The 18,393-nt window shown below is 38.8% G+C and overlaps 1 protein-coding gene across 2 annotated transcripts in view; it reads left to right on the top strand.

Moving 5' to 3' along the window:
• Positions 1-16,096, top strand: part of LOC117405239 (tumor necrosis factor receptor superfamily member 19L-like) — a 35,434-nt gene extending 19,338 nt beyond the window's left edge. The window contains exons 3-12 of one of the 2 annotated variants that reach the window (XM_034008144.3): positions 305-418; positions 1,046-1,224; positions 1,994-2,079; positions 2,622-2,885; positions 8,291-8,371; positions 8,480-8,555; positions 9,778-9,999; positions 10,329-10,518; positions 12,315-12,364; positions 13,945-16,096. In XM_034008144.3, coding sequence (XP_033864035.3) covers positions 305-418; positions 1,046-1,224; positions 1,994-2,079; positions 2,622-2,885; positions 8,291-8,371; positions 8,480-8,555; positions 9,778-9,999; positions 10,329-10,518; positions 12,315-12,362 — 1,260 coding nt within the window. In that variant the 3' untranslated portion in view covers positions 12,363-12,364; positions 13,945-16,096. The remainder of the gene's footprint in view (positions 1-304; positions 419-1,045; positions 1,225-1,993; positions 2,080-2,621; positions 2,886-8,290; positions 8,372-8,479; positions 8,556-9,777; positions 10,000-10,328; positions 10,519-12,314; positions 12,365-13,944) is intronic. The other variant, XM_034008145.3, reaches the window with a different exon arrangement.
• Positions 16,097-18,393: the final 2,297 nt, after the last annotated feature.

Below are 18,393 nucleotides of genomic sequence, written 5' to 3'. Positions count from 1 at the left end.
CTACAACCAGCAGCCCCAAATGTAAAGGAAAGGGTTTCTACAAGAACCAGCCGTTTTGGAGTAAAGGCTGTAGTAAATCAGGTCCAAAATCTTGAAAAGCAGCAAAAACTCAATTTTACTTTTTTTTTTTTTTTTTTCCTTCTCAATCTATGTGGGTTCAGCGTGATGAGCTTGGTGTGCACAATAAGAGAATGCTGTACACAATTCTGTGCTTTATGTAGTTGCTAAGGGAAATTCACTTGCAGTAATAATAGCCCCTCATTCTTCTCTGTCTCTCTCTCTCTCTCTCTCTCTCTCCTTGCAGGTGCTGAGCTGGCCCAGTGTGCTGACTCTGCACTGTGGGAAGCAGGAGTACTTGAACAGAGAAGGTCGGTGTGCCCCTTGTCTTCAGTGTCCCCCGGGACAGGAGCCTGACAGGGTGAGATCAATGTGTAGTCATTGTCCTTGTGAAACTTTTTTTACATTTCTTTTACTGGAATTTTGCATTTGGTATACAGCAATAAAGTTTTATTAGACAACTTCCTTGATTTTACACAGATATTGGCTGCTTATAAAGCAGACCTTATTTTTCTTTAATGTAGTTAAGTCAAATAGGTGGCCACTAAATTTTTGCTAATTTGCTTGTCCACCGTTTTTTCCAGTTTAATAATAATAATAATAATAATAATAATAATAGTGTGACATTTAAATAAAATGTGAACATGTCTAGCAAAACACATTTAACAAAATAAGACACAACGGGTAAACCAAAAGGCCTTTCAAAAACTAATGTTAACACGTTAAACAAACAGCGCAACACGGAACACAGAACATCAAACGCACCCCTCCACCTCTATCACCAACATCAACTCTAACCCTTTCTAATTACCACCCGTGAACACCTACTTTATATGCACATTCCCACGTGTTTTGACAGGAAGAAATTTAACCCCCTCCCTGCCAACCCAATATTCCCCACACCAACACACACACACCCTGTCACAATGCCACAGCAGGTTTTTTTTTATTATTATTATTTCAAAATAAATCTTTATTTTTCTTTTAGGAATGCGGTTTTGGCAATGGCCTGGGAGCAGTGTGTATAGATTGTGCTACAGGCACTTTTTCAGAAAGCCTCGACCTGGGTCCTTGCAGACCACACACCCGGTGTGACAATTTAAAACACTACTTCTTGAGTTCCGGAACATCAACAACAGATGCAGTGTGTGGAGAGTGCTTATCCGGGTAAGAAATCACACTTGCACTGTTACTATTTCAAATACCTGCATGCTTAGTGTGTGTATGCTTAGTGTGTGTATGCATATGTAATATATACCAAGCATCAAAAGAAACTTCTCACTATTATAACACATTTATTTTCGAAATAAATAAGGTATATAAATGATGGACATTGACTAAATGTTTTTGGTTTCTTTTTAATCATTCGATCATTCATCCTTGACCATACCACACTTGAGTAACTATGACTGAAGTATATGCACTAAATCACCTAATTAGTGAGACAGTTGATTTGGATGCTGGATAAGGAGTGATTTCAGCTGTTGATCTGCAGGCTTGAATAAAAGCAATAAAGAAAATCACAGCACCTTCGTGCAATCGGCATGTTGGAGGCTGGACTAGGGCAACGTACTGTGGCTCGCCGTCTTGGGTGCTCGCAGCCAGCAATTTCAAACCTGGTGAGACAGTATAACCAGACATACTCTGTCAATGACAGGCCATGAACTGGGAGACCAAGAGTCACAACATCTGCCCAAGAGCGACAGATCTTTTTGCAGCATCTTCCTGATGTCAGTTGTTAATCAGCACAATAAAAAGTCACTGCACCTGCTCTAAAACAGTGCTTGTCATTTTTCGATCACATGTAGTGAATTTTTTCCAAATATAAGTGATATGTTTCTTTTGATGCTCAAATACAAGTGATGTGTTTCTTTTGATGCTCAGTATATAATCCAGGACTTGGGGCAGCCTGTTAAAAATATATTCCTTTCTTTAGGTTCTACACCACCACCAATGAGCCCTCTTTTGCCAGTGAATGTCTTCCATGCTCCTCTGCTCCTCAGGGCACCGCAGGCTGTGAAGGTCAGTCTGATGCAGTAACTAACAGCCTGGTAATGCAAGCTTAGAGATGAGGCAATGCTGTATACAATTAGATCCACAGGCTTGCGATTTTCAAAAGACAGTAAGTTTGGGTGATACGTGGTGGTTCTAAACGGTTAACACAAAAACAACCTATTGGAAAGACATTACTAAATGGAGGAGTATATCCCAGCCAATCAGAACTCTAAATTCAAGTTTCTCAACCACTGTACTACCACCTCATACAACCAACAAGTCACTGACAGAAATTCTAGTCAGTTTGTTGTTTTGAATAGTTTGGTGTGCACAATAAAAGATATAACCAAATACAATAAATATATATATATATATATATATATATATATATATATATATATATATATATATATATATATATATATATTTTTTTTTTTACAATACACCCTCTACAGCAGTATTATTTAGATCACAACAGCTTGTTAGAAGTGGTGACAAGAATGTGCTTCCTGCTTTGGTGTTTTTCCAATCTCTAGTCCCAACATCAAATTTATTTCTCCATCCCTTAGGTTACCAAAGCCCATTTCTGAGAGTGCTGAGAAGTGGGGGGAAGAACGCTCCCAAACTCGTGGGCAACGGCATTGCCAACACCTCCAACATCAGCGTGCCCGAGGAGAAGACCACAGAGTATGCCGTCTTCGCTCTGGTGCCCATCTTCTGTGTGATGGGGCTTCTGGGTATCCTGATCTGCAACATCCTGAAGAAGAAGGGCTATAGCTGCACGGCGGAGAAGGAGGGTGGTGACGTGGAGGCAGGAATGGCTGAGAAAGATGGTAAGAAAACCAACATTGTTTTTTATTCAGAGAAGAACAACATGCAATAAAAATACAGCCCTTGTTCAAGATTAACACTGGGACAGACAGGACCCAGATGCTATTTCTTTAAAGTCCCACTATACAAATATATTCCCCCCAACATCCCTATGGTGTTAAGAGGTTGCTGTTTTATACTAGACTTTTAGTCTACATGATTTTGTATAAATCACCCCAGTTCTCAGGTGGCTTCCTCAATCGGTCAAAGAAAGTGCTACAGTAAAATCTAACAGCAGGTTTCTGTAACTGAAGCTCAGCTATTGTAACTGCCGTTATAGTTTAAACTATAATTTCAGTACTTGAATGCAACATATTAATGAACACATTTCCTAAACTAGCGTGATCGGAATAGTTCCTGTATGAAGGGTCAAGCCTTTGTTTATTTAAAGTTCAGTACTGATGACTTCACCAGTTAAGCTGGAGGGCAGACAACAATTCGTGTCATCCCAGAGCCTACAGAAGTATGACCACCCATGATTAAGCCTTTAGTTACAACTAAATGGGTTTTGTGTGACTCCGGTGAATACGAATGGTATGCAAAATAATGGAAAGCTTTTGATGTACAGATTATGCAATGCAATTTTCTTTGATCCCTCGCTGCAGAAAGCATTGAAAGTTATTGTAGGTTCAGTACCATTGAACTGCAATGAAATCACAAAACAAAACCTTTTAAAGGAGTATGAATTTGTCTATTTTAAGCCAGGTATGAGCAGTTTGATCCCCATGTGAATTTCTTGGCCTTAAAAGCTCATCCCTTTTTTAAGAGGAAAGAACCAACATATGATATGAACTATGTGAGGTATTGTCAGATATATAATGTGCACCTACCTAATTAAGTAATTTAAATATGAGGCACAGTAGAGCAATGGTGTAAACCCAGATGTCCCAGATGAATTCTAGAACAGGCTAATTAAATTAAAAAGACCCTTTGTTCCTGTATAACTGTAATCAAGGTATTTCATCTCAGTGGACCTATTCTGACTTGCATACATAGGGTTTTGTAACTTCTCTTGTCTGACATCATGATAATCAATTAGAGAACCCAATTCAGAGCTACAGTCGTTAGACAGTTCATAAAAGCGTGGCAGTAAGATAAAAATACAGTTGTATGTGCCAAAATGTAACGCTCTGCTTAAATGTTAATTCAAATACTACCAGGCTTATGTTTACTGTATACTGTATATGGCTGCACCAGCACTAAGCAATGAGAAATCAGTTTGTGTAATTAGCTTGAGGGTAACACCTCATATCAGCTTTACTTGATTAGCCAAGCGAAAATCCAACAGCTTAGATTGGTGTTAAAGTTATTTTAGTGATGGTGTTAAAGTTATTTTAATATGGTATATTGAATCTCTCTTTTTTTTACAGATGCTTATTTTCAGTGTGCATCTTGGTATGTGTTATTCCTATAGTTTCATGACACGGGTTAAAGATAAACTAAAGAGAACATATTATGTTACATGATTCAATTTAATGGATTTCCATAAGCTGCTAATATATTAGTGTCTCCAATCAATACAATGTGTCCTCCGTATTTTAGAAATGGGAGTATCTGTTAAGCCCCGCTCCCTCCCCAGCATGTATATAAACTGAGTTGCTAACAGTCATTTGAGCCAGCAGTGTGACAGACACTAAAGTATTTACGCTGCCCTTTATTTGTAACACGCTCATGCTTCCCCAAGAGATTTGGAAACATTTTCCAGCAGTGCTGTTATCCTTGTATGGAAAGGAACAGGGGAGCTGGTCAGTAAAACACAGATAAGAGCGAGCAACACGTAACAGTGCAGAGCTATCGGACTGCGGAATGTGATTTTTAAAAGGGTTTCAAAATAAATACACGAAAGCTACTATTGAAACTGCGGCTGGAAGGACTGTTTGGGGGTAATCTCCAATCTTTCAGTGTTAGGTCCACCTATTTGAACATCTAACATTCAGGAATGACGCTACTTCACAAAAAGCTTTGCCGCCTAAACCAGGCAGGAGGGCATTATCTCAGTTTTGCCAGGGCATTGACTTGACTCAGCTGATTAAATATGTACAGTAGTTCAGTTGGGGTGAATTACTGTAACAACACTGCATTGTTAAATGATAGCAGATGGGGTGACATTGAATCTAAACCCAACAACCAGTCGCCTACTGTTTTTGTTTTTTATTCAATGTAGATTTTGGTTCATATGTTTTTTTAACCCTTTTTTTTAAGCCTCTGTTCTTGAAGTTTACCTTGATCTTGTCCTTCTAAACTTGAGCTGCCCTTTTCCCAAAAACCCGTAATTGTTATTGTGTGGTTTCCTAAAACCAACAGCACAGAGACTGCAAAGTTAAAAAGGAAAACATTCTCTGGTATACACCGATGTGCAGATCATAAAGCACAGGATGTACTTTCCCTTGACCTGTAATTTGATTCAGATTATTTTTAGGAATAGTTCCATTGAAAAGGTATGGATCTTAAAAGCAGCTAATGATGCAAAATGCTGACATAAAGCCACACCTTAGGGTCAGCTACAGGGGGGATATACCGAACACAATTACTTTCAATAGCGGTGACGTCAACTGCATTGGAAATGCTTTTTGACACAATGCTACCAATTGTGCTTCAGAATTGTATGGTTAGCAGAAAACTTTCACCAACTGGGTAAGCACATGTAGTGATATTATATTCAACTAACCCATTTGCTAGATCAAATTTAATTGGGCTGTCTGGGTGTTCCGTTTAATGAACAAATATTGATGTATTTTCTAACAGCAAATTCAAGACTTCATACTGTTTATTAAATTGTTTTCCTGGCTCAATGACCTCCAAAAGTCATGTTATATAATTAGTAGTTTTAGAATGGGCTGGTGGATATTTTATGCATTTTCTCAATACGTAAAGTGATTGTAATTGGGGACTGAGTGTGTTAAACCAGGCTGTAATCTTTGGTGGCAGGTCATTGTCTGAGAGAACAACATGTTCTCTTGCACAACTCAATGGTTATATGTCTAGTTATTTAAAAATACTGTTCTTGGAATACAGAACCTGTATGTGACAGAGTTTGCTCCATGTATATTTTAATTTACAGCAAATATATTTACCATCTTTGGTGAAATATATACTAACAGTATATCTAAAATACTATGGAAATGGTGGTTATAGATAGGCTTACATAGTATTTGAATTAACTTACAACGTATCATGTCAATGTGTAATCAATACTTTATATATGAGTCTTCCATAAGAGAACTACATTTTTACTTCATAAAACAGCTGGTGATTTTAAGTTGGCTGAGCTGTCATGCATTGCTAAGGGGATCTCCTGTTGCACCACACACCATATTAAGTTACAGTTACTGTACAGCATACTGTAATGTAGACACTGACAATATACTGGGACAGGCATTGATGTGCCAGAACGTAAAACAGACTGCAGAAGAACCAACACGGGTGTTCTGTCTCATTTACCATGAGGTCATGCCAAGGAGTAATGAATGATTGAGACCCAGCTCCAGTACCCTCCCATACTACTGCCAGGTAATGCACTGCACACGCTTCTCAGAACTGCAGATAACCCAGTAATAGTGAACACACATTGACTTGTTTCTTGCTGGTTTAATAGCTGTAACACTACACAGTTTATAGCTGCTTGATTTGAATGTGTCATTACATTGTGCTGCAGACATCTGAGAACCGCATTTTAGTTTTGCTTGTGCTGGTCTATAAAGATAATTGCAGTTCTGTTATGCAGAAGTAAAAGCTATAACATGCCAAAGAGACAAAGGGATAATGCCTCCCATCAGTGTGAAGAAACAGTTTGGGCTGGCTTAAGTCATTGATTAATATAGTGCAGTTCCCAAATAACTCTCGAGTAAAAACAAGGGTCTATAGAGGTTGCAAAACCACCCTCTCAAGGCATACAGTCCAGTTTGGTTTTTCAGCTTTAGTTGCTGCCTATCCTGCTATTGAAAAACATATTTCACATAATTTCACAAGTAATGACTTTCCCTTGTATGCAAACCAAGTTGGATATTTATTTCTTTGTGGGAAAAGGTAGAAAGGTTGCAATACAGGGTCAGGGCTACTTGAGGCTGTCAGGCAGATATATTATTTCACAGATCAACAAGAACAACATTGTTACATAATCAAAACAAGCAGCTTTGAAGATCACTCTGATAGGCTGTGGATTCTGTCGAGGTCTGAGGGCAGCTCTGAAAGGGTGCTGCCAGCCTAGCTGCCTGCTTACAAAACAATGTCTTGAGGGATCCGAGATAGCTCAGAGATAGCTGCATGGTCCCATTTCTTTTCAGCTTGAATGAAATGCAGGATCCTTCCCTAAGCAGTATAAATTAACTGACATTACTGCAGTGTAGCTCAATCTGATTGATCCATAAAAGGGTAAAGAGAAGCCGTTTGTGAGATGTACACATAAGACTGAATCTCTAAAAACAACCTCTTTTTTATGCTTTTCCTTGATGCCGTAGAGTTTGTTTTTTGTATTTATTGAATTATAAATATTATATCATGCAAAATAAAATGGTAGAGAGGAGACTGTGGCAGGTGACTAATAGATCTCTATAGGAGTGAAATGGTGGATCATATCGTTGTTTGTTTTTCATACTGGATGTCTAATGTAAGTACTGGGATTACTCGTGTAGATTCAAGCAATTGTTATTGCTAAATATAAAGTCTGCTGCTCTTGTTGCTAGGAAACATGTTTTTTTTGTGTGAGGGTTGTTATAGAAATACAAAAGGTTAGAATGAATAGATTTGAATAGATTTTTTTTAAAAGGGAAAAAAAAAACTTTCGCATTTTGGATTGGTTTAACCCTTTCATATGTACCGATCTCATATGGGTTCAGATTAAAAAAAAAAATTCTAGTCTTTACATGGGGACATAAGGGAGAAGTAAATGCCTCATATGAGGATACAGCTTGCGCCTCTTCTCTACTTTCCAAGTGAGACTGTGGGAACTGTCATGGAGATTGTGTTCTAATGGACTAGGCCTTCCTCACTGAGAACGGGCCCAGGTCCTCATCATTTCAGAATTAGTCAAACTCAGCCAGTGAGAGAGAACCTGTACAGGATTGCTGTTGAATTAATCACCCTGCTTATGAGGTCATCAGTCCCAACTATTTTGCATAGTAGTAAAGACGCTCTCTTGCAGTGTGTGTTGTCGCATCAGTATTTTAGATGCAGTAATGGAACTGGACAATATTACGTATGACGTACATTAAACATGTTGCCAAAACACTCTATGATTCTGTAAATAGTTTTAGTAAAGGTGTAACACAAGGACACTTCTTAATCGGTATGATTCTCCAGTGAGCACCCCCAAGAAGATTCTGAGGTGAACAAAAAAAAAAAAAGACCGTTTTCTCTCTGCCCCACATAGGTAACCCTTGTCCCTACACACTGGATGATACCTACGAAGATACCATCAGTGTGTTGGTGCGACTCATCACTGAAAAAAAAGGTAAGTCTTACCTTCACCCTCTGCTTGCATCCTGATGGCTTAACCCTTTGGCTTCCCTGTGACATGCTTCATGTACTGTAAAACCACTCACATTTTATCTCCTAACAGAAAACGCTGCTGCTTTAGAAGAACTACTGAAGGACTATGAGAGTAAACAGATCTCTGTCAGTAAAAAATCCCTCAAGTAAGAAACCATTTCAATCCGACTCAATTCCTTCATATAATTGGTGAACTCCTTATACTCTGAAGTTAATGAAATGCATTTTCATGGGGTTTTGCATAGGGCACAGGCTCACCTGGTGGTTAAATGTCGCATACGTGGCATCCTATCAATAAGGGAATATTTTGTACAACTGCGACCAAAATAATATGTTTTGATCAAGCTAGTTAAGGGCAAGGGCAAAAATGATAAAGTACCAGATGTGAAGCACATAATGATATTTTTCTCTGAAAGTCCTTAATACAAAAGGTACTTTGCATTGTCATGGTAACTAGCGGTTATGTAAGCAGTGTGATACTAGTCAGCAGTAGCAGCTTCCAGAACTACAATCGCAAATTGCTGTGGCAACCAGGTGACGCCAAGGTAGTGGCAACAGCAGCAGGGATAAATCAAGGCAATTGAGTACATTCGAGACAACATAGCAAATTATTGTATGAATCTAGGAAGGAAATAGCTAAAATATAGTTTACAATCTTTTTGAGGGAAGACTTGGGAGGCCCATTAATCATTTAGCTCACACGTGTTCTCAATCGTCATGGCACCCAGGCTTTTCGTGAGGACGGTGGAAAACATTACAGACTGCTTGGCAGGAGGCCAACTAGTGGTTCCCCCGCAGAGAGTTTCCATGACTGGCAGATGACGACCTCTCCTTATGGGAGTTTTATTAAAGCCACTGTACAGATTTATTGCTGCACTCTGAAGTTAACCAACCGAGACGGGAATGAAACTAGGACATTGTTTATGTCAGTGAGAGGTGTCCATTGTGCTTTTTAATTAATGATGATTTAATAAGCTCTCCTTGGAGTAACAGCCCCATTCTTTGACTCTGTTAGCCGTAGGTCTACAAAAATAGTATTTTAAAAAATATTCTCCTTTTTTATATAGCTGAAACAAGGAATATACATATAAAAACCCATTGTTAGGAGGAATTTGCATATTTTATCACACAGTAAATGAATAACTGACATTCCAACAAGCCTGTGCTAAACAATTTGCATCAAACAGATTTGTTCCTAATGCTAGTTTGCATGTATAGTAATTTTAACTGCTAATAACATTCATAAGAAGGGCAGTGCTGATGTTCAGTTTGTCCGCAATGTTTAATCCTGCATATATGTAAATGATGGACTCCAAAGCAGTCTGTATAAGGAGCCCGCTGACCATGCTTCCTTCCTGTGTCTCTCAGATTTCCACCCCTACCCCAGCTCAAAGCGATGCCCAACCTGTGCCGGCACCAGCACCACCTGCACACGGTGCACGGACTGGCACCCCCCATGGGCACCTGCTGCACCCGCTGCAGCCAGAAAAAGTGGCCTGAGCTCCTGATGCCCATCGACACTACAAAGACCACCAAAGTGGGCACCAAGAGTCACCGGCCGGGCGAAATGGCCATCCTCTCTGTGGGAAGGTAAGAAACTGTTCTTAAAAGACAAAAATGGGGCTTTGAGTGATTTGTTCAGATTAATTCATTTATTTAACTGGGAGGGTTAAAGCCTTTTGTGTCTGGTCTCAGTAGCAGTGGGGTTCTGATGTGATTTTAACAGACATAAGCAAGCATATATACAAGAAAATACTGAGATGGTTTATTGCAAAGCAATAAAAACAATCCACAGATAGCTTTTCAGTCACTTCAATGGTAGGATTACGTACACATTTGGAGAAGTTTGGATTTCAGCCTTGTACAGAAGCTGTCCTGGTTTGTGACCCCCTTGCTCGTCTTGGTTGTTTTCTCTGCAGGTTTCGGGTGGCCCATATTCCCGAGCTGAAGTCCACCCCCCTGGAGGAGCTGACCCCCCCTGAATCGAGCGACACCGACTCCATCGACACGACGCATACAGAGCCTGTCGAGCAGAAATCCCTGCTGGGGGGGGCCTCGACAGCATGGTCCAAGAACAAGCGGCTCAAACCAGGAGACAGCAAGCTAGAGGTGAGTAGAGGGGAGAAACATCTGCAGAGCGCAGGGTAATTGTGGTAGCACTCTGGCACTAGTGTGGCAGATTTTTGTCCCTAAATATTACAAACTATATATGTTTTGAATAACTACAGTGTTTCAGTCTGCAGTGCTTTTTAGTGCACAGAAAACAGCCCAAAACAGGCTGTGGGACACATGAGGCAACCAGAAAAAAACTGTATGTACATGTTAAGGACCTTATTGGAATAAAAACCTGGACTGCAATCATCTGTTGTTTCTGTGTGAAGTGACTCTGTTGAGTGAAAAGGTAGGCATTCTGCCTTGTGAAGTTCTTCTGATAAAGGTTTGATCTATAAAAAAGACTTAGGAGTTTATGTTGACTCAGAAATGTCTTCATCTAGACAATGTGGGGAAGCTGTAAAAAAGGCCAACAAAGATGCTTGGCTATATTGTGAAAAGTGATGAATTTAAATCAAGGGAAGTAATGTTAAAACTTTACAATGCATTAGTAAGACCTCATATTGCTGCTCTAGAAAGAGTGCAAAGAAGAGCGACCAGAATTATCCCAGGTTTAAAAGACATGTCATATGTAGACAGGCTAAAATAATTGAATCTATTCTTGAACAAAGAAGACTACGTGGTGATCTGATTCAAGCATTCAGAATTCTAAAAGGTATTGACAGTGTCGACCCAGGGAACTTTTTCGACCTGAAAAAAGAAACAAATACCAGGGGTCACAAATAGAGATTATATAAAGGGGTATTCAGAACAGAAAATAGGAGGCACTTTTTTACACAGAGAATTGTGAGGGTCTGGAACCAGCTCCCCAGTAATGTTGTTGAAGCTGACACCCTGGGATCCTTCAAGAAGCTGCTTGATGAGATTCTGGGATCAATAAGCTACTAACAACCAAACGAGCAAGATGGGCCGAATGGCCTCCTCTCATTTGTAAACTTTCTTATGTTCTTCTTACGTTCTTATTTGTGTATCAGCTGCACTTACTGCTTAATGAGTAATTCCTAGACATCCATACTGCTTCAGGAAATGACGGACAATTGAGAAATACACTAGGCACACAAGAAGTAAAGCTAAAAAACATTTTAGAAAAAGATGAACTGAAACTTGGACCGATTTACAACAAAGTATAAAAATGCTTTTTAAATTTCCACACAGTCAAGAAGTAGAATCCTGTTACACTTCCCTGCGTCATGTGGAAGTCCGAATCATGCCTTGGCATGTGAGCCAAGGGATGCACAGCTTTTCCAAATGTCAATGAACTTAGAAAAACCCAGGCTTTGTCACCAACAGACCTCATTAAATAAGAGGTGGCTATCATATTCCGAGCACAGTAACCTGAGCTGAAGGAATGGAAAGTGAGAACAGCTAGAAGAACATAAGAAAACATTACAACTTGTATTCAATTAATTGGGAACTGTGCCTATAAAATAATCCATATGACATTCACAAACTTTTAAATAGTGAGGGTATCTGTGCTGTAAGTGCCAGAGATATTGTAGACGTTTAAAACCAGTAGATGGCAAATGGAAAGAAGAGCCTTGAACAACAATTTGACAGGTTTTAGTGAAATCAGTTACATTAAAAGTTATCTTTGTGTTAGTAATACATACAGAAAGCACAGGTCATAATGGAAACAATGGGTCTCGCAAGGACAAAAGGGCGCAAAACGCAATAAAAAACAAAAAAAATTAAAAAATTGTTCTTCAACCCTGGCCCTAAATTCAATTCCAGCTTCTTCCTTATGACAAAGCATTACCACATAGATATTTTTAAATGTGTTTTATTTCTAACAGGACAGAAAAGTCATCATAAGGCTCGGAGAAGCTAATCTTGTTTTTTGAAGGTAATTGAAGAGTTTTGTAATTCGGTGGTGGGTGCTTGCGGCTCCCTGCAGTTATTCCGCTACACGCTTCAAGTTGCCCTTGGTACTTGCTCATCTGTGGAATGCTTTAAGCCCTTTTCTGTACTACCCCAACTGCTGCTGTCTGCAGTCCGGTGTCCATCTGTTTGCCATTGGGGTTTAGGATTTAGTGCCTTCACTTTGAACACTGTGGAATTTCTATTCAAAAAGGCCTGTTTCTAATCTGCAAATAACCTTTCTAAGATTTGTGTGTCTGTGTGTGTGTGCAGGGGCGTTCCCATGTGTTTCCCATCAGGTGATTGAATGGTGTCCAGTTATATACACAGTGCAGGCTTTCAGAGTACGTCATTCACCCCTGTGCTTCTGTTGAAGGTTGTGAGAAAGAAATACCTTTACCTTTGCTGTTCAGGGAACATTAATGCTACACATAATTGCAATGGAAATAATGGGTTGCAAAACATTTTCATGTGATTGGCATAATTGTGTCAATGAATTGAAGTTAGGCTATAAACCACAATGGGTTACTGTATACTGTTAAGCATGACGCAAACATACATTTACTGTACAAAGCAATAGACTAGCTTAACTTACTGTGTGTGTCTCATGAGATACCAGGCTGTTTACGGATCACACCCATTCTACTGTGAGCTTTAGACTAGGTACTGTAGTTTGACAGTGTGTGCATACTGAATACACAGAGTACTTGTATCCTTTCCATACATGCTCAATGCTGTGACCCAAGGATAAATCCCAGTGACATCTCAGCACAGGTATTTTGGTTACAGCAATGTTGCAGACTCAGGAGGTGTTACATCAGTTCCTCTGTCAGAACCATAATAATAGGAACAATTATCATCATAGAATTTTTTTTATACTCCATTCTCTATTTGGTTACCCTCTGAAATATGTTGTTGTATGAGTGTAAACATGTTTGTGAGTAGAACTCTTGTATAGCCCATTTCTTAAGTTTCTGTACCATACAAATTCAAAATCTTCTGTTGCGTCATAGGATAAACGGGAGACGTTATTACTACATTATTCTGGGATCGTAAGAGGCTGTGTGGTCCAGTGGTTAAAGAAAAGGGCAACTAGGAGGTCCCGGCTCACTCACTGACCCACTGCATGACCCTGAGCAAGTCCCTTAACCTCTTTGTGCGCCGTCTTTAGGGTGAAACGTTGTTGTAAGTAACTCTGCAGCTAATGCATAGTTCACACACCCTTGTCTCTGTAAGTCATGTTGAATAAAGGTGTCCGCTCAATAAATAAACCATTAGCCTGATTTTTTTTTTTTGTCAAGCCATTTGTGTATTGATAGAAAATTAGGTGTAGCGTGTGAGTGAGGTGTGTCACAGACATCAAGGAAATCAGAGAGCCTGTGAAACTTGTTTTCCTGGAAATGCATGTGAAAGACTGATTTAGCCTCAGAGAAGAATGGAGACACAATGCAAACTTTTGTAGTTGCAGGCATTGACGCACACCGATGGTTCTTGCCGAGGGCTACGATTTAGGCGACACGACACTGGACAAGTGTTCTTTAATCCAAACCTTTTCTCTTCTAACAGGTAAACAACTGAAAGAAGAACATTCGAAAGCTCTGAAGTATTCAGCCAATGTCTGTGTGCAAGGAATGCAGAAAGCAAGAAGCCGAGAGGAAAGACCCTGTAGAGCACATTGCTGGACATCAAAAGGGAGGGGGTTTATCCAGGGCCCGACATGGAAGCGTTTCTGTAATGTATTTCAGATGTATTTCAATAGAATAACAAATAATGGGTCTCTAGTTTTAAAGCAGAGGCTTATGAACAAAATATTTTAATAAGATTGTCGTTTTGGATGTGCATTTTATTCTAAAAGCTGAACAAACTTGCATGCAAGCCAAGCACAGTGCTTTAAAAAAATATAAATATATATATATATTTTTTTGGCACATTTTTGTAAGAACATATAACAAAAAAAAAATGAAATGAAAAACATTTTTAGAAACAATTTTCCTGGCCTCTTTGAATTTCACTGGAATTTTGTAAACCTGATCTCTAGCACTAACAAGCTGAAGGGGTGTGGATTTTGATGATTAATAATGTACTGTGCAACCATGTAAGAAATGGTTTGTATCACTGAGGAAGTATGACAAGTACATGTCTGAATCAACTACAAGAACACATTGTCAAATCCAGCGTTTTTCAACCGGAGGTCCCTGTCCATGTTATTGGGGGTCTGGGAAGCAAGTCCAGTTCATTGTTCATTTTATTTATAATAGGTTAAATAATAATTCAAATTAACTGAAACAAAAAGAGTAATAAGTTATAACGATTTAAGCATAAATGTGGGGATCATGCACTGTTTCAGGAAAAGACCATGGTGAAAGGGAAGGACTGTTGCCGGGGAAACAGCATTCGCGTCATGCACAGTTATGATTAGGTAGCAACCAAGGACGCTTGCAAAAATTAAAAGCTCCAATTTGACCATGGATAGATTTTTGATCAAGCAAAAAAAAAAGTGAATCTGCTCAACATTAAAGCGTCATTTGTAGACGAGTACTTGAAATTACTTTTTCGTCAGGTGTGTTTTTATTTGATACACAGTAGTTACCAATAATAATTTACTTTCTTTACTTTTTTTAATGTTCTGAATTGCATTCCAAGAGCATGCAAGAGTACTTTTCTAGGTCAGATGTTAACCCCTTTGAGTGAGTGGGTGGGGGGGGCTAGTTTTAGTGACTTTGTTTCTAGGGGTCCACAAGTATATAAAAAGGTTGAAAACCCACCAGTCTAATCAATGTGTAAAGCAAGGTGGAACCAGCCTCATTGAACAAGAAAGAATTGTCAGATAAAATATCATAAGGGTTAACTTTTTCCACCAGCTTCAGTGCTCTGTTAGACACTACAATGTCAGTTTCTGTGTCTACATCCATGTGCAGCGAAGTTTTCATAGATTTTAAAGGATAAGTATGAGTAAAGCGATAAACCTACCTCCCATTTTAGATCATTTTCAGATGCTTAAGACACCTTTTTTGTGGTTGTTTTAAATACCTAAACTGGGTTTCCTCAAAAAAACATTCCCCTTTTAACATGGCTTTGGGGATTCTGAGGCAACTGTTTTTATGTTTTCGCTTCAGGGGTTAGAAGCAAAACAAGAATAAAAGACCAAGTATTAATGTCTCGCAGTGCATACACGTATACCTAATGTTGTTGTCCGCATTTTCAATGAACTAAGCTGCTGACTTCCTTTTGGCATCATGGATACTGAACTTAAAGGCTGGGTTGTCAGAAATATAAACAAAATAAAGTGATGTTTGAAAAGCTATTACCTCACGTTGGCAGCAGATCCCAACCTTAAGCCGGTGTTAAGTTTTTAAAAAGAAATTGGGGGGGACAAGTTGAGGACAATACCACTTTTTTGTGGGACAGACATGTTGTTAAAACAGTTTACAATAACATCTTGTGTAGAGTTTACAAAGCTTTTTTGTTTGTTGTATTTTTTTTAAGTTTGTGTTGCAATGTTTTTGAAGTTACATTGTTTTTCTCTTTTACTCTTGTAATTTATTGCTTGGACATTTTTTGCGGTACTTTTTACTATCTGAATTTAATGCATTGTTAACCGAAATGCTCACGGTTAAAACCTCATCTCCAACCTTGTAGGCTTAATTTATTTTTACTATTTTTTTCATTTGCTGGAGATTTTGTATTCTTTAAGTAAAGAAACCAATTACAAACCTGATTTTGGCTTGTGTCATGTTTTATTTATTTTTTTTAGTTACCTGCTTGTTTGTGATGCTACTCCAAAGCGCTCGACAAAATTGTGCACCAGAGCTGAACTGGTACTTAAGTCCATGTATAGGTGAGTCAGTATTCAGCCACACCTGTAACTTGGAGATACGAATTCCCAACATAAAAACCCTATAGCCTTGTTTCATCTGAAGTTTGTGACAGACAAGACGCCACGTTAAAGATGCTGCAGAATACCCAGTGTGACACCTTTTGAATTTTTTGTTTTAATACCAAGCAATTGGATAACATTGTGGATATTTTGTTCATACCATTTATCCTGCCTTCGTGAAGGCATTGCAAAAGGTTAAACATCCCTGCATTATAGCTATACAGAAGTGAGGAGTAGTGGTTAAAGTCCAGGGCTTGTAACCAGAAGGTCATTGGTTCAAATCCCACCTCTGCCACTGACTGACTTCCTGTGTGATCCTGAGCAAGTCATTTAACCTCCTTGTGCTCCATCCTGCGGATGAGATGTTAAATCAATGTCCTATTGTAAGTGACTCTGCATATAGTTCACAGTATATATCTAATATATATATATCTGTAAAGCGCTTTGTGATTGGTGGTTCACTATGAAAGGTGCTATATATATATTTGCCGCACCTTAATTTCAGGAATTGTTTTATTTGATGCTGTGTAATAGAAACCGCTACCTGGAAGGCTGCAATTTTCACAGCTTCTTAGGATAGACATACACCATAGCATTAGATTGAATCTACTGTACCCTTAAAGAAATATGAAAAACATTAAAAGACTGATTAACTGGTAATGATTTATGGTTTAAAATTAGCCATTATCTATAAATTAGATGTGGGTGTCATGGAGAGAGACAGGATCGGTTAGCACCCCCTCTTTCCATCCTGTCTGACCCTACTTCATCACAACTTGTTCCCTTTACCATGATAGGCAAGAAAATGTTATTGTGTTAAACACTGTCCTGTTTGGTCAACAAAGCTGTGCAATTAACAGAGCAATAAAACTATCGGTAACTGAACACGGCAGACTTCCTGATTTCCACGGTGGGGTTGTTTTAATTCATAGTTCTGCATTCATTTTCTAATGTGGGTTTTAAGGTCCCAAAACTCAGGAAACCGTCAAGTAATTCATAATAGATGGAAAAGATGACATCTGTTCACTTCAGAAGTTGTTATGTAATAAATGAAATAAATGTTTGATGAGACTGTACATAATGATCCAAGCAGGAAAAAAAAAGAATGATTGAAAACACAGTATATTAAGAAAGCAATGACACTCAACAGGGTGTTCAAATATAGTCCAATATCCGCACGCCTAGGGGTGCCTGTTGAACAGCTTAAACATACAGGCTGTGAGACATAGTTAAACACCCTGGAGTGTGTCATTACACTTATAAAAAGGCACACCCCTCCCAAAGGGAATTGGTTGTCAAGTGAATCAGGCAGACAGCCGTGTTGCTATGGTGTCATATCTGCACAGGTTGGAACACTTGTTAACCAGTGAGATGGTTCCCCCTATTCTGGGCATTTTATAAATAAGAAATTAAATATTATAAAAAATGTAGACGATATAAAAAAACAAAATGGTTGTACTTTCACTGTCCACTGCAATATCCAGTGTTTCAGCCTTTCCTTATTGAAATCCATTATCCCTGAACAATCATTTGAAGTTGTGTTTTTATTTTATTTATTTGTATTATTAGGTCAGACATTAAGGGGTATTGTATAAGTGGTGGTACACGGATGCCCTGTAAGCAATTTCCTTCATTTCAGCCCTGTATACTTAAAACAGCATGCTTAACTACAGCAGCTACCAGAAGGAAAAAAAAAAAAGATTGCACTAACATTTAAAACATCGGAAATGTTTATTATGCAAGAAGCATCAAGTAAGATTCTAAACAATAGTGACTCACAGCTCACTGGCACTCAAAAGGAAGTGAGGAACTTCATTTATGAGAAGGGAAACACTTCCTGCAGCTGCAAGTCCTTTTGCTTCCTCCTATGTGACCTCCTCTATGAATGATGTGCACTACCCCTTAACATCCTGTCAAATGCTTTTTGGCAGGTTGTGTACATAGTAATCTGGTGTAAAACAAATACAAAAAAACAGCCCACAGGAATATAGGCTCACCACAGTAGGTGAACTGAACTTCATGTTTTTCATGTTTAAAAGCTCAATAAAGTTGTTTCCTTGCCTGACTGTTGTTGTGGTTTCTATAAAGGGAATGTGGAATAAAGTGCAAATAAAAACAGACCAGAAACTATAAAGTGG

The sequence above is a fragment of the Acipenser ruthenus genome, chromosome 9 (assembly GCF_902713425.1).
Source record: "Acipenser ruthenus chromosome 9, fAciRut3.2 maternal haplotype, whole genome shotgun sequence".
Lineage (NCBI taxonomy): Eukaryota > Metazoa > Chordata > Actinopteri > Acipenseriformes > Acipenseridae > Acipenser > Acipenser ruthenus.
Note: the sequence above shows the minus strand (reverse complement) of the source record. Positions and strands in the feature narration are given on the sequence as shown.